The sequence below is a fragment of the Callospermophilus lateralis genome, chromosome 14 (genome assembly GCF_048772815.1).
Source record: "Callospermophilus lateralis isolate mCalLat2 chromosome 14, mCalLat2.hap1, whole genome shotgun sequence".
Lineage (NCBI taxonomy): Eukaryota > Metazoa > Chordata > Mammalia > Rodentia > Sciuridae > Callospermophilus > Callospermophilus lateralis.
Genome location: NC_135318.1, coordinates 39,669,198 through 39,694,650, shown reverse-complemented (window position 1 = coordinate 39,694,650; position 25,453 = coordinate 39,669,198). Strand labels below are relative to the sequence as shown.

Here is a 25,453-nt window from a genome sequence, read left to right as displayed (position 1 = left end):
ATAAAATGCAATTGTTGAATTTTGAGAGTTAATCATATATTATTACTTGTTAGTTGTCGATAGGACTATAACCAGAGCCAATATTAAATATCTTTCTCACTTTTTTATTGCTGTTGACATCAAAGACTGTTATTTGCTTAAGGAGGAAGAGTTTGGGTTACTTTTGTTCAATTTCTAGGGTAGCACTGGTATTATTTTTATGGTTCCTTGCATAAAGTATTTGCTCAAAACTGACATACTTTGGCAACATGTTGGGTGAAATCAGCTCAGATTAAAAAATGATATCATTAAATTCTATATTCATGCTTGGAAGCTTAGGAAGAAAAAAAAGATGATGATTGACAGCCTGATTTCAAACAATTAAGTTTTAAATAATTTGAAGACTTCGGATTTATAAATAGTGATTCTGCAATCTGTATATGGGGGAAAAATGGGAGTTCATAACCCACTTGAATCCAATGTACAAAATATGATATGTCAAGAGCTATGTAATGTTTTGAACAACTAATAAAAAAAAAACTTTAAAAAAAAAGAAAAATCATATTCATGGAAAAAGCACATTAAAAGGGTCTGAAAATTGGTGGAGTGTGTGGAGTATGTGTGTGTGTGTGTGTGTGTGTGTGTGTATTTTAATTGCAGTAATGGGGATCAAACTTAAAACTTCACACATGCCAGATAAAAATTTACCTCTGAGCTGTATTAAATAGGAGAGAAAAATATGATAAATATTGACATTTCCAATCATTACCTAGAATTGACTAGGTCAGGTAAGAAACTATATTAAAAAAGTAATTCCAATAGATCATATTACAAACATCAACAGCTCTACCTATTACATTATTTTTAGTATTGTGTTACCATAAATAGTTAATGATGGTTCCCATCATTTATCCGAAGCCATTTAAAAGCTTCATGTACAGCACTATATACAATGACTTCTTTGATACACAGCAGTCACAACATTCAGATCTACATTTACTTTGTTATTGGCCATGGTATTTGGAAAACCTGAACTGCCGTAAAATTTTGGTGTTTCTTTTTAAATATCTGGTTTACTACCTTTGGGAAACTACAGCGAAATCTCTCATTTCCTTGCCTATTATAGTCACAAATTTTGTTTAGCCAAAACACCTTGACTCATTTTGTTATTATAATACATTCTATAGCATTTGATTGGTTTAAGTTAAAGCATCTTTCCAAAATAGTAACCAGGGCTAAAAATGATCTTAAAAAATCTGTTAGCTATAAAAACAAAAGTTACTAGAAAATAGGAATGGGACAAGGGGGATAGAGAGGAGACACTGGCTGCTCCTCCAAGTGCTCTTCCTGGGCAGAGTCTCTCAGCATCTGGTGGCACTCCAGAATTTTAATTAAACCTGAAGGATTCTGCACTTCCATTAATGTTCCCAGGATTCTCCAAGTATGAGAAAATCTGTCCTGGTCCTAATTGCTGGCCAAGATTGAGCCTACTAGCAATTCTGAACAGTTGGTCTAATTTAATACCCATTAAAAAAGACTGGCTGGGCTCCGCCCACCCCCATCTTGGCAAACTTGTCAGTATGTAACCTTCATAAAATGAAAAGGGTTTAGAGGCCCAGGATACTCTCACATCACATCTTTTACTTCTAAAGGTTCTTGAAGGGTATACAGAGAGAGGAAGAATTACATGGTTGAAAAATACTAGTTTGCAACCAAGCAGGTCTAGGTTGACTGCAACTAGATTGATGGTTCTGCTGTGTGACTTCAGAGAGTAACTTTTGGTTTTGAGTTTCAAACTTCCTCAACATGGAGACTGGAGGGCAGTAAATAGTGTGTGGAGTGGAGTTTTGAAAAGTACTTGCTATGTTCTTGGTATATATAATAGTAAGAATGTTGGTGTCTTGTTCTTTCCAAGAGGCTTACATTGTTAAATCTAAACTGCATCCTTTTCAAGCACCTTGGACCTACCAAGAGGAACAGTGGAATGATTGATTAAGCTCATGGAATCCAGACCAGGCTGCCTGGGACCAAATCAGAGCTCTAAGACTTCTCTGTCATGTGATTTGGGATAAATTATGAAACTTTTAAGGCTCTAATTCCTCATCAATTAAAATAAAATAATAATACATGTTCACATATTATTTCTTGTAAAGTGTTTACAGGGGAGGCCAGCAGGTAGCAAGAAGGATAGCTGTTATCATAATCAATATCAGACATCTGCTGTCAAATACTGTCTATCTTGAGTAGTCACTCTCATTTGGGAAGCCTTGGCACTCGTATAACAAAACAGTGACTAATTTAGATATGGTTTCCATTTGGCTTCATAACAATATTTGTGATTAATTTCTCAGTGCATTTTTTTACCCTCTCAGTGAGGTTTGGTTTGTGTTCCTTCTGATAGGCCATATTTGGCAGGGGAAGTATCTAAGTGGGATATGAGATCACAGCCCATTAATCTTGCAGTAATATTTAATACTCAAAGATTCATCAAAGGTAATGGGAGTCCACTTAAGAATTCTGTTAATCAATGAAACACAGGCTTCCTGTGTGGCACTTGCTTTTCAACTGTCATCAGCACCCACCTTAAATTAGGTATCTCCTGTGCTCCATTTGGTAAGCACTGAGGAATTTTTGCTTCAAGAATGCATTTTCACAGATAGTACTGTCCATTTATTCAACAGATTCAGTACCCAGATCCAGATCATCCTAAATCCCTAAAGCTCTCAACATCGTGAAATATGGAGGACCATTAATTTGGGGATGAGGAAAGCAAGAGCTAACCAGGCAGAAGAACAGCAAAGGTCCTGAGATGGTTCAGGACCATGGTGTATGGTTCAGAACATGGAAACCCAAGGCTGGGGTGGCAGAGCAATGGGAAAAGGAGACAGAGAAAGAGCTTGAGTTCTTTCTTTGGCTTAGATGGCAGCTAACTTGGCTTTGCCTAGGTAATTACTCTGGGTTCTCTTTACTCTATTATCAATATTCACTAGTCTGAAAATATTCTCTGGCTCTTCCAGGTGAATGTGAGAAGGGAGAACCTCCAATAGTCTCCAGGGATTACTGCTCTGGAGGGAGACATTAGAAATGAGCCTTTATCTCAAGTTCAACATATCCATGAATTGTTCAAATGTGAGCACTTTGTGTTTATTTGGCTTCAAAATTCTTGGCCATATTGCAGGGCAAATTCACATTTGACTTCCTTGATTTGACATTTTTTTTTTCTGGAATTGGATGAAGGATCTTTCTCTTGTTTGAAATGACATATTATTCACTTCTCACAGCACTGCATTTTGGAATATGGGCATTGAACCTTGTTCATCTGCTACTGTATCTAAACAAGGACTTGAAAGGGTTATAGGTTAGAACTTTTCTTTCTTTAACTAATTTGGGGAAGGTGCTTGAAAAACTAGTCAAGTGATTTCAAACAGTATTTTTAAGGTGGAAATTATATGAAGAACCCTTGCTATATCTTGAGATAAAAGGGCTCTCTAGAGAAATAAGTTAACAAGACATTCCACCCCACAAAGAAGCTAAACATGTTACATTAGCTTTGAAATATAAGCATAGAATGATGAATCATTTTTTGACATTGTAGAGCAAATGACTTTTGGAAAATGTGACGAGTCCCTGTTGATTCAGAATGTCTTTTATATATCGCATTTCATAAAGTACATTGAAGAATGACAGGAACAAACAATTAGATGAATGTCAAGATGCATACTGTTAGGTTCTATCAACAATTTTCAATTCTTAGATTGGAAAGTTTTAAAAATACACATAGCCATTTATTTTTCAATTGGTTTATTTCTGCAAATGCTGTATTTTAGTTTTCTGTGCAAAAGTCCATTCAAATAATATCCAGACAAATTTTCTAGACAATACTTACATATGTTCATTTTTATTCACATCCCTGTATCTGTAAAGAGTCTATATATTTGTATTTGCATCTGCATTTGTCCATAAAAGCATCTGTCTTTATACTCGCCTATTTTCTCTCCTTTGAGGCCTGTTCATATACTGTTTTCTCTGTCTGGAAAATGTTTACATTCATTATAGATTTCTGTTCATCTTTAGGACCTCAAAGAGGCTCTGCTTAATTACTCAGTTCCTCTCATGCCACCCAACTCTTTGCCTTTTTGACACTTGGTGTGCATTATACACTAATATAAATTTTAATGTGTAAAGAAACAATGTAAGTGTATATTTCACAGTGGAAGCAGCTCTGTCTGCTTTATTAACCACCGTTTTCCAGAGCTTAACAGAAGACCAGGAGTATAGCAAAAAGTTTTGTTTTCTGAAAGAGTAAATAAATAAACATAGGTGATTACTAGACTTATTGGTATTGTGGTAGTTCCAAAAGTTTGCTTTTAGTTATGAGAGAAATCCATGTATTTGCGGTAAATCAATTGTGTTTGTGTGTGTGTGTGTGTGTGTGTGTGTGTATGCATCAAACAAAATGCATTTGAGTTTTTTGAGTGATGGGGAAGAGTGGCACAGTGTTTTGTGAGATGCACTGTAGCTAAAAGATAGTCAATAAATATTTCTTGATTATTTTTGTGGCAGAAGTATTGTTTTCTGAGGATTAAGAGAGGTCATGATCACTAGGAGCTTCATTCAGCCTTGGAGCTTCTGTTCTCTTCTGAACATTCTGTTGTGCTGGAATTACATGCATCAACATAGACTTGTGAGGGCTGGAGGATTTATTACTTACCACTCCAGGGATAAGAGAGCCTTGCTGCTTGTGTAGAAAACAGACGGAGACGGTGTTGGACTTTCTATGCCCAGATGCCCAAGAGTTCTTTTTCCAAGGATGTCAGTCCTGCTCTAGAAGTCAATAAGAAAGAGAAAACAAAGGATAAGGGTTGCACTGTCAGCTGCTGTGGAATACATTTCAAATTAGGGCTTGAGGCTTGTGAAAGGCAAGACAGTATTATCAGAAAGTCAGTCCATCAAACACGCAGAAAATACCACCTTACTATTATTTCTTGGTTGCAAGTCACAATGCACAAACAGAATTTTAGAAAAGCTTATCCATTCCAAATTAATATTTCCATTCCTAAATTACTTTACATAGCTTATATCAACTAAGGAATTTAGAATAATTCATTATTCTCTTGATATGTTTTTATGTTTTTTTGAGATTTAAAATAATGAAAAGATTCATTTTGTTTTACCTGCAACCTAGTTACTAAGGTAACATTTACCATGCAAAGGGCTAAAATTACCATCCAAAGATATTTGGTCTATTTGTCTAAAAAATGTTGTGCTCTGAGTTATGGAAATTTGGAACATTAGAGTCAGACTGTAATTATATAGTCAGTTCTCAACAAAAATGATGGTCCTAGGATACAACAAGTAAATGAAATCCACAAATAAACCCAAACCTCTTTTGAAGGAAAACCTTTTTACATAGAAATGTCCCAAACTAGTAGAATTGATAAAATGTTCTATTTCTGTGTGATTCCTGGTGGAGGTTAATAATCAGCAGCATAATGGCCCAAAGACAAGGAATCAGAAAGAAGCAGAAAAACAACGATTGTTGTTTTAATCAGCACCTAAAATACAATGTTTGTTTCATATGGTTTTCTAAATGACTCTACAATATAAACAAGGCTGAATTAACACTCAACCGAGGGATTTTTTTTTTTAACAATGAATTTTTTTAAAAAAAATCAGAAAACATGAACAACAACAATACCTATCCATATCTGAGCAGCCCACTGCACTTTGTACAAGCTTAAATTGAGCCAATTTGGGTCTGAAAACTCCATGCAGCAACCCGAAGAATCTGTCATGATGCCAGAACACCAGGCTAAGTGTCCACATCAGAAGTATTACCTGCAAACAATTAAGAATATCACACAAGACATCAAGTCTATCCTTATTTCTTATTCTGTTTGCTTTTGCTCCTTGATTTTTAGGAAAGATTAATAAAGGAATAGTTCTTTACATATAAGGAACATATTTCAAGTATTCCTTCTTCAGGGTGGTTGGTGTTTCAGTACATAAGGGTACAAAATTAGTGCTCTCAATGAGATGACTCTATTTTTGTAAGAGGATAAATTAGCTTTATTTCACTCTCAGCTGTGAGGGTATGATAGCCCCGGTGTGCTATTTATAACAGAGGGAGTATCATGAAAAAGGCTTACGTGACCATTCTAGAAAACATCATAGAAGTAGTAGAATGCTTTCTCAGACATAAAGAATTGTCTAGTATTGGCTCAACCAGTGAAATAAACAAACATCAGAAAAATCTCAAAATACCAGCTTAGGATTTTTGACCCATTCAAAGATACACTAGCCAGTCACGGAGCAGACTTAACTCTCTCCCAACATCCTCTCGATTCTGGACTTAATTTCACCTAAAGAAATTTCACCTAATGTCAGGGAATGGAAACACTGAAGGACGGTGGTATTGTCCTGAGAGCTCAGGGTCTTTCCCCGGGTTCAGGAGAACTCACTGTTGTGACTTGAATGTGGTGTCCCCCAAAAGCTCATGTGTGAGACAAGGCAAGAAGGATTAGAGGAGAAATGATTGGGTTATAGAGCCTGAGCTTCTCTTAGTCCCTGATAGGGATTAAGTAAGTGGTAACTAAAGGTATGTAGGGTGTGGGTAGAGGAGGTGGGTATTGGGGGAGTGCCCTTGGGGTATATATTTGGTGAGCTGAACTTAGTTTCTACTGCCTGATTATCACCTGAGCTGCTTCCCTCAGCCACCCTCTTCTGCCCATGATGTCCTGCCTCACCTCCAGCCCTGAGGAGTGGAGTTTCCTGTCTCTAAATCGAGACCTCTGAAACTGTGAACCCCCAAATAAACTTTTCCTCCTCAAAAATTGTTCTGGTCAGACCTTTTACTCATAGCCATGAACAAGTTGACTGAAATACCCATTGATCCTTTTCTCACTTAAACCACCAAGTCCTACATACTTGACCAGGGGGGATTCTTGCCAATCAGGACTACTCTTCCATGCCTCTGAGGAGAGGGGTTATAATTTCTTGGGAAGGAACATAGATGGTTCACAAGGCCCCACAGGTTACTGATTCATCACCCTAATCCGATATTTTCTTCCCCCTCTCAAATCAAAGAATCTCTGATTTTAAAAGACAATAAAATCCTAGAGTTCATCTATTTTGTAAATTTTGGGGAAAAAAAAATCTAATCGAGACCAAATCCAAATTTAGGTGGGTTGTTTAAAAAAAAAATCTCAACTGCTAATTTCTTTTCCAATTGTCTATCCTTGATACCCACTTTGTCTTACATTTAGACTTTTCCTTGAACCAAATCTTTGATAGAGAGAGAAGAAGGAGTTTTTGGAATGATCAAGTGGCCTCTGCTTCAGTACATCTAGTGATGACATAGCTTATCCCAAATGTGAAAACAATTAGATTCTGAAATGTTTCTCTCTCTCTCTCTCTCTCCCCCCTGAGGATTGAACCTGGGGCACTTAACCACTGAGCCACATCTTTTTTTATTTTTTATATTTTATATAGCCCTTTTTTGTATTTTATTTAGATACACAGGGTCTCACTAAGTTGCTTAGGGCCTCCCTACGTTGCTAAGTCTGGGTTCGAACTCACAATCCTCCTGCCTCAGCCTCCCAAGCCATTGGGATTACAGGTGTGCGCCACAGTGCCCAGCCTAGAATGTTCTTTCTTGATCTGGGGGTTAGATGGATATGCTAACTTGGGTCAATCAGCCTTTGTGAACTTTAGCTTTCTCATTCATAAAATAGTTTAACTGCTTCACATGTCCTTGTGAAGGTTAATGAGATATTATGTCCTCTAGCAAAACTGCAATGGCTGCATAATTTGAGCATTATTTTAACTAATTTCCATCAACCCACTGTGAAGCTAAACATTGGTTTTTTAAAAAAAATAGCAATGGTAGTAGTGGTAGTAATAATAATAGGTCACAGGTGCTGTGTAGTCATTAAGTATGTTTAGAACTTTATGTGCTTTATCTCACCAAAGGACAACTGCAGTGGGATGCAAGTGTTCTGAAACTAAATAGTGGAGATCTTTGCACCACCTCACGAGTGTGCTAAAGAACACTGAATGGTATACTTTAAAAGGGCACATTTTATGATACTGTATGCAAATTATATCTCAATTAAAAAAGGAAAATTGGATGTGAGTTTGGGAAAATTACAAATGTAAAGGCTGTCAGTTAAATGCTGTACAGAATATGATGATTAATAAGCTAGTCTTTTTTCCTACCCCAAGCTGTTTTTAATATGTTCAAGGAGGTAAAACAGGCACATAAAATATAACCCTAAGGCAGTGAGTAAGGAAGAACTATTCCACGCTTACAAAGTTTTATTAGACACTTGTAAGACCTAGAGAGGACCAAGAGATGACTCAGGGCAGAGTCTCATGGACTTAAAGGAGGTATGGCATTAGAAAGAAATATGCTATCCTTAGTAAAGATTTGATGGGAAAACAGAGATACTGTTCTTTCAATGTTTCACCCTTAAATGAGATCTCTCTGCAGGACCAGGACCTAAGTCTCACCCAGTACCTAGCCACTACTAGTTCTGTATTGGGTGGAGCTGTGAAATATAATTGTCCAGAAACAAAAAACTTTACTCTGCAGTAATCCTTTTCTTGATTCAATCTCTGAGGATGCCTTGGTTTCAAGGTCTTTTCCTAGCACTCAGACAGAGCTAAAGTCCTTCTTTTTAAGAAAGTCCCATCGACTTGATTAGATTCCAGTGCCCATACTTAGCTATGTGACTTAGGAGAGATTGTCTAAATGTTCTGAGGAGATAGAGATAGGACACTTACGTTTTCACATGTCCTGGGAGTTTTAGGTATGCTGAGAGGTGAGATGTACTGTATCTAGTTCAAGGCCTTGTGTCCAGTGAGCACTGTGATACCAAGGACCTGGAAAGAGAGGTGGGAGAGAGAAGGAACATAACTTTTATGTCTCTAGGTGCTACTTTGGTCCCCACTGGTTGAGTTACAGCTGTCCCAAGGCAGGCTGTCTCCTGATGCCTACTGGGAGGCACCCTGAGACCCTTCAGACACCTCCATCTAATACATCTTGCTCCTCCCTGACATGCCTCAGGCTCTTTTGTGGACCTGAGTATTTCCATGCATGGTTTACCTTCCCAATTTGATTGTTCCCAAAGTCAAAGAACACACTTTCCATGTTAGTATTGTCCTCACATGTAGTCTATATATTAAACAATCATTTTTTATTTATTAGTTGAAGGAACAAAACAGATATTATTTAATGGGAAACATTGGATAGGAAGAAGGAAACTTTTATTTTTGAAGTGGTGGTGTTTTAGGAAGTAGGGGGTACTTTCATTTCAGTCTCTGATTAAAACAGTAGACTAAAACCCCTTCGTGACATTACAGACCATCTGGATTGACAAACATACTTATCAGTAGGACCTCTAATTCACTTGGAAATGTATTTGGGTTAAATTAACATGTTTGTTTGGTGTTGTGGGAATAGGGTGCTCTCTGACAGTCTCTGCAGTTTTGCCACTCCAGTGACAGTGACTATAGGTCCCAGAGTCCCCATCACGCCTTAAAACCTTTGCTCCCTGGTGAGGATTAGTCTCTGGGGGAACAAAACATAACATTCAGCCTGACTCTAATTTCAATCAGCGGGTTAGATTTGGATCATGGGAGTTGTTTTGTATTTGGAAATGAGCACAGTCGTGTAGCACATGTGAAGGCATTGTCTCATTCTGTCCAAAGTTGGGCCCTGGAGCATGGGTCTGTATTGTGGTGCATGAGAGAAGTTTCTACAACATATGCAGGCCCCCTGCTCATCCATTTGCCCCTTTGGGTTGCACGTTTGTTCATCCTGCTTGGCTAATCCCTAGGAGTGCAACAAACAAACAGGCAAAGAAGGAGACAATCTTTCATTTTTTTATTTGTCTTTTTTCCTAGGCATAGTTGTGTCAAACCCTTCTATACAGCGACCTCAGAGTAGAGGAGAGAAAGCAGTGGATTGAAATCTTATGAAACATATCTGTATGACAGACAGAAGGCTAAATAAGTGTGTGTGTGTGTGTGTGTGTAGTATACATTCTGTTTATCTATTTCATATGCACATAACTTAGAATATATAGACATCTGTAACATGCAAACATCTTGCTTGAAAATGCCCAAGACACTGAGAATACCACTAAATCTCAATCTTGCTTCAGACATATTTTTCAAATGAATATGTCATCTCAGATGGTATTAGGCAGTACATGAAACCACGATGCCACTGTTAGAATGTTCAAGTACCTTCCCAGAGTCGAATTGCATGATGTTTCCTTTTAACTTGGTTTAATATTATAATCCTTATTCAGAAATGAGCTTTTGTGAAAAAAATCAATAATTACCTTTGTCACTATTTATTTAATGAATCCATGGAAAGACTTCATTAAATTATAAATGGCTCATTACTGATATTCTCATAATAGATTTGTGAAATGACGGTGTGAGCCAGTTATTCATTTCAAGGAAGATACAATACAGGGAGATCAGTACATGTCCAGTGAAATGACTGCTGGTTTTGCTAATGCAATATTCATGAGAATTTGCCGAGACAATCACATTTAATCCCAGAGAATAAGAATGTGAAATGAATTCTTTTAAATTGTAATTATCTATTGGCAAGAAAGTTTAGCAAGTTTTATTGTTTATATAATTGAAATGGCTTGGTATTCTGTCAATATGGGAGGGTTGTGTTTTGAGGATATTCTATTCACTGTGTCTGAATGATATGGTAAAACCTAGTCCTATAAATATGCTTGATAGGAATATTTTGTACTTTATTTACATTTAAATTTTTTTCTGGGAGCAGGGGGTGATCCTTTGACTATCACTCATATTTAAATTGTGTGTGTGTGTTTTTTTAAGGCCTTGATGTAACTTAGGGTGGGATAGATAGAGTAAAAGTGGGGGGTAAGGCCTACTGTTGGTAGCTCCTTTAGTGGTATTCACTACTCTAGCTAACTCCATAGTTGTAAGTTGAGAGCTGAGGCAAGCAATCAACATATCCAAGAACAGATGGACATAATTTAAAAGTCAGAAGCTCTCTAAGCCTCGCTGACCCTTATTGTTTCTTAGATAAGTTGCAAGCAGTCAAACCCCATGAAATCTGAGGATTTCTGCACCCTAGAAAATAATCATTTTATATATCCAACTGCAGAAAAATGTAAGGATAAGTTAAAGGGACTTATTTCTGAGTTTGAGATACTATTTGGCTCTAGTACTGCAATGCTTCCGCTCACAGAACTTGGACCTCCTTAATTAATAATTAGAACTCTGGGGAAGCTTGGTGATTGTGACCTTCCTGTTAGAATCAGTAGAAAACATCGAGAATTTTTTTCTAGTCTTCTCCTGATTTAAGAAACATGTCTACATTAGAAAATACCCTCACCCCCACCCTGCAAACAGTGGACAACTCCAGGATAACAATTATTTTCATGCCTTTGTTATGTTGCAAGGGTTGGTTCTTAGAATGCACCAAGAATTTTAAATTCCTCTGTGGGAATTTTTCTTCCTGACCCTAGGGACATCCAGGCAGAGTCTCTGTATTACTGTAGTCATTCTTGGATAGTAAAAAGGTCATCTGTTCACTTTTAGACATAAAAAGTAACTTCAGTTAGTTCCTGTACAATAACAAATAACTTACATCTTCTGTTAAGCCCTCTCTATTATCCCTACTTGGTCACACTGAAGAGGCCTCCTGTACAGGGAGGAAAAACATGATGTTTTTTCTCTCAATTTCATGAATCTCGCTTCTCTTCTCCCTCCCCAAATCCTCCAGGGATGAGGCAGAAGAAACAGGAAGAGATAAGAGCAGAAATGACCTTCTTTGGCCAATACCATGGTAACCATCTCACCCACTAGCTTAACCTGTGCTTTAAGCTCTTAAGAGAGCACTTTTGGGAGGCATGTTAATGAACTCTTCAGAGTTCTTACCAACATTATTAGAATTTCTTTCTTAAAATCCCCTTGATACCAGGTGCAATGGCATATTCCTATAATTCCAGAGACTTGTGAGGACCAGGTGCATTGGCATATTCCTATAATTCCAGAGACTTGTGAGGCTAAGACAGGAGGATTGGAAGTTTGAGGCCAGCCTTAGCAACCAATGGAGGTCCTCAGAAACTTAGACCCAGTCTCAAATAAAATAAAATAAAAAGGGCTGGGGATATAATTTAATGGTAAAGCGGCCTTATTTAATACCAAAACAAAAACAAAAACAAAAACAAAAAACAAGAAATTCCCTGTGGAGGGTAAATGCACCTCCTTCAGATGGCCATTGGGATTTCTGCCTCAATCTCTGGATATCCATCACTGCAAATTCAAGTTCTTTCCTGTGGTAAGTTTTCTGCACCCCTGAGCCTCACTCCTTCCATGGCTCTACTAAGCAGGAGACCACATATTCTATACTGGCTCTCTAATCTCTGGCCACAGGTAATGTCCTTTGTTCTATCTGTGATACACAAGTGGCTTTCATATCTTTTTGCTGTGCCCCCAGGGTATCAGGCAGCCACAGAGTTTTCTTCCCTTAAGGATTTTTCAGGTATATTAGCTCCCAGTTTTCTAACTACTGCAACCACTGCTGCCATATCCCAGAAGATGCATATCAAACTTTCTGAGGTGTTCCATTAAAGTCTCCTTCCCCTGTACTTCAGATAAGGGAAAAGTCCCCTTTCACCTTGGAAGTATGTGTGAATCCCATCACATCCCAACTTTCCTCTCAAATCCTCTTCTAATTATCAGCAACCTCTTCGCCTTTCCTCCTTTTTTTGATGGACCAGATTTGGAGTCCTAAAAGTAGTTGACAGTGCTCTCCTTTGCAAACCTGGCTTAAGCAATTTTATACCTAATTTTGTAAGATGGAAAAGCAATCTGTTTTTTTTTTTTCTTCATACTTCATACGATAGGAGACCCCATGGTACTTCTACTTTAACAGGAGAGATCAAACAAGTTGCAAAGAACAGTCAGATTTACCAAATCTGTGAGCTAGCTGTGGGACCTCAGTCAAGTTACGTTATCACTCTGGGCCTTGATGTCATCATCTGTACTATGGAAATAAAATAGTATCTCTCCCAGGGGACTGTTATGAGTACTGCCAGAGTTAGTATTCATAAAGTGTTCAGAATGCTATATACATGACCAATTGTTAGCAAACTCAAGAGTGGAAATAGGTAGAGAAATTTTAATAGTTGTTTAGACTTTTGTTAGATTGTTTCTCTTGTACCTACTTTTATTTCTCAACATATTTTTTTATTATTCTTACTTTTAAATAGATGTTATTTTAAGTTATTTCAGTTTTTTTAACAATTCAGGTGATTTTCTTATGTTAGCAAAATTCACATTTCCTCATTTTCAATAAACTGCCCATATATATATATGTATATACATATATATATATATATATATATTTTTTTTTTGATGGTGCTGAGGATTGAACCCAGGGCCTTGTGCATAGGTATATATATTTTAGCACACATTAAAAAAACAACTTTTAGGATATCTGCAGTGAGAGGATAATGAGCAATGTCACAAATAACATCTTCAATACTTCCCTTCAGTTAATGCAGCTTTATACAGGACTTTTTATAAGACTTCCCAGGGCAAGCTGAAGTCATCCTCCCGCTGCTCCTTCAATGATGAAAATCTAGCAAAGAGCAGAGAGAATGTGGTCCAAACCTTCAGGCTTCTAATATTCAGACTTAAAATTTCTACAGGAAAGAATGGGCTGTGTGGCTCTTAAACCCCTCTCCCCCCGTGTGTGGTTTCTCCCATCTGGGGTTGGATGAAAGGTGAGCGGTGGACAGTTTGAAGTTATGTCCTCTGACAAAGGCCTGCAGCACAGGTATTTCCTGCTACTGATGAAGGGCAAGCCCACATGCTTTAAAAGTCACCTGAGCTCACGGTGGAGTTGACAGCCCTGCTGTTAGAGAATGCTGCTCAGAGGCAGAGGACATGAGCCCATGTTTCTTTGCCACCTTGTGTTATGAAATCCCAAAGTTAACAACCACAACTTTATACTTTGAAAGATTCGCCGTGTTACTTTGCTTAACACAGAGAGCAAGTTAACTTTGGATAACTGTATCATAGCTTCATCTCAGCTTAGATACCATTGAAAAATGAGGAAACAGAATTTTGGTACTTCCACATCTCTGTTAAGTCATGCGACCTTGTGGGAGTCAATGTGATAATTTCATCTGTAAACTAAAGAAATTGAGTCCGTTTGAGGCTGTGAGCCTTGGTTTTGTGAATAATGACTAAAAAGTTCACTCATTAAAGACCTGTCTTTGTGCCCCTACCCTTTAGAATGATTTTGTATATTGTGAGCATTTGTCACTTGGCTCTAAACAGATTTCATTGCTGCAATGCCGCTAGTTACTAAAACAGAGGGTTTCCAGTCTCGCTTTTCTTGTGAAATGAGGAGTGTGGATTAAAGGAGTTCTAATAAAGGACAAGAAAGGAGGTGGCTTCATGCAGACAGCTGTTGCTTCTCTCTGGCAACCTCTGGGAAAAAGACATCTCAATTCCCTTGAAAGTGTGTCTGTGGGAATATCAATTATCCCTGAAAGAGATGTCTCACATTTACCAAAATGTCAAGAATCTTGCTCATATTATGAGGTGTTTTTCAGATGTAAAATCAGAGGAAAGCAGCTGTTGTCCAAAGAATGTTTTTGAACAATCCCTTGTATGTAATTCTTCTTAAATGCCGATTAATCAGTTCAACTGAATACACCTGTTTGTTTCCTTTCTTCTTCCCTTCCAGCACCAAGGAAAAATCGGAGTTAAGTTTAATGTCGGGACAGATGACATCGCTATTGAAGAGTCCAATGCAATCATTAATGATGGGAAGTACCATGTGGTCCGTTTCACGAGGAGTGGTGGCAATGCCACGTTACAGGTGGACAGCTGGCCAGTGATCGAGCGCTACCCAGCAGGTAAGCGAGTGAATATGTATCTGGGGAAGATTTTATGGAGAGAAAAAAAACAAAACTGGAAAACAAAGCACTGTTTTGCGTCCGTTTCACCAAATTGTGGTTTTCAGAAAAACCATCAAGTATTTATTGGACTTTAGAATCGTGAATGTAATGCTGTCCTAAACTGTTCTTGTTACAGTGTACAAATGACATTTTATAGGCGAACTTGAAGGCACACGTTAGCATTTGCAAAATTCAGGACATCAGTGAAAACCAGAAAAATGCACACATAAAAATACACAACATGTCAAAGCTCTTTTTACTGGATCCTTGCATTTGAACAAAGAAAAGGCTTTGTCAAAAGTAACAAAGTTAAAATTTAAAACCAAGGGAGGGAATAGGATAACATTTGCTTTCTGAGAGAAAGTGAAGCTGGACTGCTGCTTTGATGGTGGTGCACAGCAGAAACCCAGGAGAGGTGTGGGAAGAGCAGGGCGTGAGCAGAGGAGGAAGGGGCAGCAGATATCATAGCTAGAAAAGCAAAAGGAGCCTTTCAGCTTCCTAGAACCGTGCAGTTTCAGGAGAATTCTGTGATGCTCATATCACTCATTTTAGGTGTGTAAACTGAATCTCAAGGCATTATTAATAAAATAAAAATTAACTTGTTCATGCCAAGGAGTTTTGTCAGTACTGTTATTACACAAAGGTTAGAAATCTAATAAACCAGTGCTACTTGCAGTTGTGTATGTTCTCAATTAAAAAAAATAGATGTTATTTTCAAGTAAAATACAAATTTTAAGTACCAAGGTATTTGCTGTCATTATATTTTGGTACAAAATTGCTTCCTCAAAGAATCAGTCTCATTTGTCTCTATTCCCCTTTTAGACAGGCTAATTTTTGTTGTTGCTGCTGCCCAGCATACAATTTATAACCCAGTATAAAGTACAAAGTGAAAATTCATTCTTCACAATACAAATGATACCCAAAATATACATATAACTAACTCCTCTATTAGAATTATTTGTTTCAATGGAAGAAATAATTTGGTGAAATACAGATTTGTTCATAAATATCAATTTTCTCTAGGACTGACTCACAATTATGGAATGAAATGCCCCTTCTGCTTTTCTAGACCTTTCCTAATTTGTGTAATTCTACATCTTCAAGTTCCATTTCCAACCTATTCTATATGAGGAGTGCTTTGCAAATATTTGCTGAATTAGATGTAATTAAAACCTGCTCCGTGACAATATTCCAAAGCAAGCAAATTAATAATGTGTCCGGTGCCTTTTATAATACTAGTGAATAGTAGGCAATCAATAAAATGTTTGCCAAATTGGTATCCTGGGGAATTATCACAATTTTACACTACAAGTATGTGAATAGTCCTTCTGTTACCATCTACAATAAGATGAAGGAATGGAACATCAGAAAGGAAAGTAATTTAAATATGTGTTCAATGCTTCAGAGCCCCTGTTATTCATCTCCACTGCATTCACTAAAGACCAACTATAAATGTACTTGACAAACAAATAAACTTCAACTGCAGTGGAATTATAGAAAAGGAAGTTGGTAATCTTCCTAAGTTAGGGAATAATCAATTCCTGTGTTCTGATAGGAAGTCATTGCCTTGGATGCCAGGAAAACATAAAGCAGGGTAAGGTCTAGGCTCTGCCATGGGATGTGGTCATCTCTAAAGGTTGACCTGAGCATGTACAATGGTAATTCCTGTTACTCTTACACTGTGGCTGTTTCCTCTTGTGGGATAGCTTTGTTTCAATAATTAGTTGTTTAAAATTATCTTTATTTAATAACATTCTGCTCTTATCAGCACTTCCCATATTGTTATCTTGAAGAACTCCATTCTGGTTGTTATTAATGCTTACCTACAGAGGAAAGGAAGAAGTCATGTTCAAATTAAATTGGGAAATTATGGGTTAAAGTAAGGTAAAAATTTCCATTCTTGGATCTTATTCTGTTAATATGCGGAGTGCATCTCTAAAAGACAAAAATAGCATGTCCTTTTGCAAGCATGGGTCCTCCAAATCTAGTTTTCTAATTCATCAATGTATTTTGGTAGAAACTTCATTCTTTAAAAAATCTCTATAACTCACAATTTTACCATATTGTATGTGATTAAGAAGCTTGTAATTGTATGTACCAGATACCATGATCTGGGCATAGTTGCCAAAAGATATATTCCCTGTCTTCATGTGTCAGGCTAATGTCCACTTTGAATACTGGTACCTGTATTGGGGCAGTGTTAATTAATTCTTTGAAGAAATACTTATATTTTTAGATTAATATTTGTTTAATACATACAATTTCTCATTTGCCAATTAAATAGAATAAGAAACACAACATGAAATTTATTCAGATATTAGAAGCTGGAGGTACCATAATAATTAAGGAGCAAAACTTTAGAAACAGTTATTTTAGATCCAATGTTTTATATTTAGTCCAAGATCTAAGTGTTCTTCCCCCATGTAGTATTTGAAGTAATATTAATCAATCCAGAGTGAGCCAAGTTGCAGTTATTCTGAAGAATGCAAGCAAAAAAACAAACTTGGCATCTGCCCACAAGAGAATTAGAACACATGTGAGAAATTTCTTTATATAGAAATTAATGATCAATATGTAAAGAACTCAGAGGAGCCATGTTGTTGTCACCAAGTTTATCATTATTATTATTATCATCAATCATCTGCTTTGTATTCATTACAGCATGGTATTGTAGTAGGAAATAAACAATAAAAATTCCAAATACTATTTCTTTTGGAGCTTAATCTATCTGCAACAATGCCATAAAGGCTGAATACACTTGGATTTTCTTGTTGTTTTTGTTACTGGGAATTAAACTCAGGTCTGCTTTACCACTGAGCTCCATCCTCAGTACTTTTTAATTTTATTTTTTTTGTTTCGAGATAGGCTCTCATTAAGTTGCTGAGGGCTTTGCTAAGTTGTTGAGGCTGGCCAAGCTTCAGTCCTCCTGCTTTAGCCTTCTTCATCACTGGGATTACAGGCATAGACCACTACACTCAAGTTCTGAATAAAAATTTAAAGTGTTACTAGATTTAAGTTTTTGGAAAGAAGTGCTTTAAAATACAAGTTTAATAGCAAGATGTAATATATATCTTTTGTATTAGTTTGTGGTATGGCTATTTTTATTTTAAAAATTTTAGCGTTATTATTCATTAGAAGAGTAACTGGACTAATGCTTTTACCACCAAGTCCTATAATCAAAGAAGCAGGAACCAACAGACTATATTTGGTTCCTTTTAAAGTGCCTGCACTGCAAAATATAGGTAATAAGGTTGAAATTAGTAATTAAGTACAGCACTTAACCTTCCATTATAGGGCTTTGTGGTAAGTGCTTTTCTATGAAGCAATTCATCTGGTAGTGACACTATACCTTTAATGAAAAGCACCTAAAGCATTGACCAGTAGTATTACCCTATAATTGTCTGGAAGGCTTTCATAAAGAAACTAATTAGTAGAGGTAGATTTTATGCTCTTTTAGAGAATATGAAATATTCCCATAACCCAATAATTCACATTTTAGAATAAATATTGAACTTTCTGAATAGCATACCCAGTTTCCATTATTTTCTGTACATGGAACAAAGTACAGAAATAATATTTTGCAAACCATTTAAAGTTGGGAAAGCCACTTCTTGGCATATGTCAATTAAAGCTCTAGAATACAATGCATCATTAGTTTCTGATTTGTCCTTAGTTACAGTCATGTAGCAAAATTTTCTTTCTCAACAAAAATAGACCTCCTCTTCTCATTACATTTATTCCACAAAGCCTAATATTATCTTGCTTCTTCTGACTTGAGATTACTCCAAATAAATCATACTCACCTTTGAAAATAAAACTGAAGTCACCTGCCTACCACGATGTTCCAAAGATGTCCTTTCTATCTAAGTAAGATTGAATATTCAGTTTATTCCTAAGTTAAAACATCAAACTAGCAAGAATTTGCTGGATCCATACTAGGCAAAAGGAACATACTAGTCTTATAGTCTTGTCATAGAGAGAATTTTTAAGTGTTCGATATTAAAAATAGAATACATGGGAAAGTAATTTGGCCAAGAATAAGCTATGGAAAAAAAAGTCAACAACAAGAGATTTCAAAGAAGAAAGACATCTTGGAGTAAGTGGTGTAGTAAGACTGTGGAAAAAAAATAGTGGACTTTACTTGAGTATTTTGAAGAGTGCATTTATTTAGGTGGGGTTAGCAGAAAAAGACAAAGAAAATATTTAGGGAGTTATGAAACAGTCTATATGTCAAAAGTAAAAGGACGCAGGGAATATAGAAAAAAATAAAGAATAATGCAGAATACATAATAAGACCTGGTGAACAACAAAATAAACAAAGACATTCCCTCTGTTTAGTTTCTCTTTTTCCTTTTCTCTCTCCCCCTTAATCTCTTTCTCCTCCCTCCCTGCTCTCTCACTATTAATTATTCAGTTCTTCACTTTGTCACCAGAAGGCACTAGACACTAATGAACTTGAAACCTGTGATAGGAACAGATAGAGAAACCGAAGGCATGGTTCTTGATTGCTAAAAGATTTGTCTGGTTGGGAGACAAGAAGGATTAAGAACACCTACCAAACTCAAGTGAACTGTGTTAACTGTCAAAATTTCCAGTTCAGTGTTTATTGCTATTAGAGATTAAAGAAAGAAGCCAATGATAATCTGAAGTGGTGTGACAAAGTAGATCTGTTAGGGATGAGAGAATTTGAAGAAAGGAATAGCCCCCAGGGAAAATTTCATAGAGATGCTCTAAGCACTTTGTGCATGATCATGCAATTTGGCTGAAAGGTTTTGTGAGCATTGGCTCTAAATCTTATATTTCATCAGTGAAAACTAGTACAATATTTCAGAGACCAAGAAAGCCATATGGATTATTGCCCTTTTAATTCTACACATTTAGGATAGATTTATTATTTTTAATTGAATTCATGAACAATTTTTCAATTATCCCTACAAGTCATCATTCTATTATTTAGAGTTTTCTGTTTTGGTATTGAGGTGTTAATTAATTTTATTAGGACTTTAAATTTATATTTAACCTAATTTTACTACTATGATGTATTTAAGAATATCTACTTCATTTACAATCATAGCAACTGAAAGAAGGAGGAACTTAAAATTCCTTCTATTCCAGTTCCTTCATTTTTTAAATGACAAAAGGGAACCTTGAAGAGGCCACCAGATTTCTTCAATAATACAATTGCTAATTAGTGGCTAAGTCAAAACTACACTTGATCTTGTCCATATGCTGTGAGCTTTCCCTTGTACCGTCTGGGACACAGAATCCAAAGTGAAGAGAGATCATTAGATGAATCCTTCAATGTAGCAGGATGTGTTCATCATAACTAAAAGCCATGACTTACATGATTGGTCACAGGTGCATGTTACTCCATGTCACAGCTTGTATTTTCTGCTGACCCACACATATACATTCAAAACCCTTATGACTATTAAACAGTAACATGAAATAAAATCTTTTCTTGCAAAAACCATAGTTGTTTTGTAGTTACTAAATTCTGGAGTCAATAATACTAATTAGTAGGCACTGATTTTTTTTTTAACTTCACTTGAGAAACTTAATTAGCAAACAAGTAAATCATTATAGAGCATTAGAATCCTTAAGGATTATTCAGGAGAAAAAGTCTATCCTAGAAGACTTGCTCCATGCACTGGCCAAATATATACATAGAACAAATGTTTGACTGGGTTTTATTTCCTTCCTTAAGTGAGATAGTGAAAATAAAGATCTCTTGTGTAAACTAATAAACTATTCAGGAGACTTAAGTCATTCTTTAAATTAATTACCAATTTTAAGTGAAGTCCTGTGAAAGAATAACAATAAGAGCTTGGCATAAAGTAGATACTTAAATGGTTTTTGAATAATTCTAGGTTCCTTATTAAATGTTAGTGCCAAAACACTATCTTTTTGCTGGTGCAACTATACTTACATGCATGATGAATATTTGTTTCAATGCATAAATATTTGGCTTCAATTTTATATAGTTAAATGTTTACTAATCTAAATTTCTCAATCTTACATACTCTTGAGAAATCTTAGAACAAGTGCCTAAAACTCTGACTTTTCCTGAATTATCTTTTTTCATTGTGCTGAATTTTGCTGGTACTTTGTGGGTTATTCTTAGTGATGAAGCATAATGAACTTTTTATTAAGTAGTATATTCATACATCTATCTGAAATTCTCAGCCAACCTTCGAAGAAATTATGTCCAAGGAAATGGAAGGAAATGATATATTCTTAGGCTTCTCACTTGTTCTTACATTATCAGTGACCTGGATATTTTTTTAATATTATAACTTTTCATGTTGCTATAAGGCATATTAGGGTTTTTTGTTTTGTTTTTGTGTTTGATATTCTGACAAAGGAAAAACAAAGTTCCCCTTTGAAGGTTTGGTGGACTTTATACTCATTTAGACTTTTAGAATGTCCAACATACACAATGCACATAATAATCTTTTTCTAAAAGATTATTCTTCATGGTAAAACGGAAGTAAAGAATTTCATATGAACATAGCTGACCATTTTTAAAGTCTTACTGTTTGTTATAAGTTGTCTTTTTTGTTTTCTGTGCTATGGATTTATGGGACTACTTTTCATTTTCTATCGTAGGAAACTGGTCAGTGAGATCTATCTCTGACTTCCATAAACTTGTCTTGCACCAGAAGCTCAAATATCTGCCTCCAATTTGTATTCTACCCTATAGGACTTAGGTCAGATTCTCACAGGACCAAATTAGTCACTGTCTAATTCAGAAAATTCAATTCAAGTTTAGTAGACACTTTTTTCATGATGAACAGAACCCTAGAAAGCAAATGTATTATTAAATGTTTATTGCTGACAGAACTGAAATAATCTGAAAAATTAATTTCTAAGGATATGCTGGATGTCTGCTATTTGAATACCAATGTGAATGATGCAGAGACACAAAAGTCAAAGCTGTTTTCTATTTCTTCTACTACTTTTCTGCCTCTCATTTTAATATATTTTGCAAATGAGCTAAGAGGTGGGTGTTTCGTACACCACCAGATACCCAAAGCCCAATAAAATAGGATTTGGAACCACAGCTTCTCTGTGTACTTGAAGCCAAACTTAAGTCCATTAAAATATTAATTAAGTATATTTTGAGACAATTAATGAATAAGAATTTATTCGTTTTTGTAGTTTTCAATGATCCTTTCTTACTTTGACAAATTCTCAGACTTTGTTACTTAGAAACCAACCAATCAAATCAATATTTATTGATTATTTGAGGAATTTTGCCAAGTAGATTATATCTTATGTTACAATATAAAAATAACAGCATCATTAGTTCATGTATCATTAGTTCCATACAATTTCCCTCTGTATTTTCAAGTTCCTTGTTATTATTTCCAATGTACACTGTATTGATCAATTTAAATTATTTTCATAATAAACATATATGCTGATTTTATTCCTGAAAACCATACATGTTAAGCATGAGAATAGATTATCCTGATTTTAAATAAGAAAATCTTACTTTGCATATAACCACAGATATGAAAAATTGTGCTTTATATGTGTAATGTGAATTGTATGCATTCTGCTGTCATATATAACAAAATTAGAATAAAAAAGAAAAGACAAATAAACTATATCTTAGTAATTACTCCCTGTGGGATAAATAAAAGTAAAATATATACTCCTTGGATATAAAAATAAATAGGAATTTACATCAATTTAAAAAAAACTCAAGACTGAATAAATAAATATAATGAGAAAAAAAAGAAGAAGAAGAAGAAGAAGAAGAAAAGAAAAGAAAAGCTTGAAGATATTGACACATTGGGTTGAAGGACTTTTTTGCAAAGACATGAAAATTAGATTAATGAATCTACTTCCTGGTTACAAACAATATCATGTCAAATATAAAAAATGTTGTCACTACAAGCACAAAATTTATTTTTTAGGAAGTGAGATGGAAAAAGCTCTTAAAAACAGCTAAAGATCAAAAGCCAGAGAAATATACTTTTAACATTATTAGGCTTTCAGGGAACTTCAAATAGCTTTTTTAAGTATCTGGTTGACTTTAATATGGTTTCTGGATTTGTAACAATGCTCTTAATAACTCAATTAGTATCCAAAAGTATCTTTCTTGTATTTTGTAGTTTATAATTACCTGAGTTAATGGAAGATAAGTCATGGTCCCATCTCAGTGACCAGCCTTCTTTTTAATACTTTCTCAAACACTCTGACCCCATATTTTTTTCCTAAGACCTTTTTCTTAAATTGACCAGGAATATTTACATATTTTTATGATGAACACAGATAATAGCTAGTATTTTTGTGTATGGTGAAGCCACTTAAAACTTCTACTATGTGATTTCCCCCTCTCAGTTTTTAATGTCACCATCTGAATGCTGATCCTGAGTCCAGCTCATGTTTTCCGTGCCTTTTCCCTTTTGCCAATCATCTACCTACTTATCTTATAAGATCAGATATTAGCTGGTATTAAATGTCATTTTGCTTCTAGTAAACAATAACAGTATAGTCAAGAGAGAGCAGAGTATCAAAAATGTGAAAATTTCCTATCTGGTGTCAAGCACCTCTCTAGAATATAAGTTAGATAGGTAGGTATCTCCAGGTCTCACCATCCTCTAGATCATTTTTTCTTAAGCTCCCTTTGAATTTTGCCTCACTAAGTCTAATAAAGTGGAACGCCCTATCTTTAAAAAAATAGACATATTTGCAGGTACACACTAAATTATGTATGTGAGTTCTGACCCTTACATAGGGATAGAACCTCTGTTCTAGGTGATCTTTGAGGATGTTAAGATTTTAGAGGGAAAAATAATGAAATGTGCCTCCAGTGAAATTAGCTGTCCTTTATTAATCTTCTAATGTGACTCCATAACCACTGACTTACCCCTTGGGGTGTAGCCTTTACTAGTTCAGATAAAATTATATTTCTATATAAATAGAATACAGTGAACTTTTGTACTTAAATTTAGAAAAAAAATACCTTCAAATATGGTTCTTAGAATGCCATTATTCTTCTAATAAATGTATTTTGAGTGCTGAATAATTCACCAGTAGAAAGACATGTTGCCTTCATTTCCTTCCTGAGGTGATATGGCCTGATAAGGCATATTGCTTTTGTGGCACTATTGATGTCTCAGCAAAGCCCCATAGTCCCAACCTAATCATGACAAATCCAAATCAAGGGATATTTTACACAATAACTGATCGATACTGTTCACATCTGTCAAATACATGAATAATAAAGAAAGACAAATCTGAAAGCATTAAGGAGACATGACATTTTAATGGACTGTGGGATCTGGATTAGATGTCAAGATAGAAAAGGGACATTAGTTAAAACCTGGTAAAACCTAATAAAGTCTGTACTTCAGTTAATAGCTGATTACCTGTATTAATTTCTTTGTTTTAAGAATTGTCAAATAGTATTTAGGTTACTAACACCTGAGGAGGGAGGTGGATGAAATGTATATGGACCTCTCATTACCCATCCTGTACTGTTTTTTTTTCCATAATTTATTTTTTAAATGAAGAGTTTAAGAATGATTTCTACCTAAAAATACCTCTTGCTCAAATATTTCTATATTATAATACTATTCCAGAAAAATAACTTTAATAATAAAACTTCACATCTTTGTGGAACTGGTAAGTCACATGCAGTTATTGTGAAAAAAATTATATATTCAGATGTCCATATCACTATTAGAAAAGTACATTTATTTCTAGGGAATATAAACTTAATTTTGTAATGATTCAAAGGTATAACATAATCTAATATTATAGTGGGTTCTTAATTAAGACAGAATGACATAATAAATGTGAAACCTTTTGAAGTGTGAAGCTTTTAAGTAGGCCATATATTAAAATTTAAATTAGGATGATGAATATTTTGTGTCAGATTTAGCCTCATGGGTAGAATAGTTCTCAAAGACAGACTTTCATCTTAAACATTTTAAAGTCTGTTTTGTTTTTAGCCTTATAATTTTGACTGCATTGAAAAACAGCTGAGCTTCCCCAGTCCCAGAAATCTGAGACTGACTCTGCTCCTGTTAAGTTTTATTGAAGTAATTTGTCATCTTGAGCATGTTATCTATACTGGTGGCCTGAATATTTAAAATGTCCATTGAGAATCCCAAAGAGAACATACCTAACATAACTCTGTCTGGATATTACCATATGCATTTCCAATGAAGTATTTTAGCTGGATTTATGAGATATAAAACTAAACAGAATGGGGGAACATTTAGCTTCATTTTTCTAGATAGAGTCAACTAATTGATAACGTGCCATAATAATTTTCCAGGGTCACCTTTGCTGGAGCATTTTAAAAGTCCAAGTAGAGTCTTTTGTCCCCTCATTTATTATTTTTATTGCTCAGGTTGGCAGAGGATTTGTATGAGAGAGCATTTTTATGGTTAGAGGAGAAACAAACAAAAAGAAGATTTTTTTTTTTTTTTTTTTTTCACGTGCATAGGTTTGTTTTGCCAAATAGAAGGGCAGAATGG

General features: G+C 35.5%; 1 protein-coding gene across 37 annotated transcripts in view; it reads left to right on the top strand.

The window, feature by feature from the left end:
• Positions 1 to 25,453, top strand: part of Nrxn1 (neurexin 1) — a 1,060,252-nt gene that overhangs the window by 889,097 nt on the left and 145,702 nt on the right. For all 37 annotated transcript variants that reach the window (XM_076833753.2, XM_076833750.2, XM_076833726.2 and 34 more), the window contains one exon: positions 14,741 to 14,912. In XM_076833753.2, the coding sequence (XP_076689868.2) occupies positions 14,741 to 14,912 (172 nt within the window). The remainder of the gene's footprint in view (positions 1 to 14,740; positions 14,913 to 25,453) is intronic.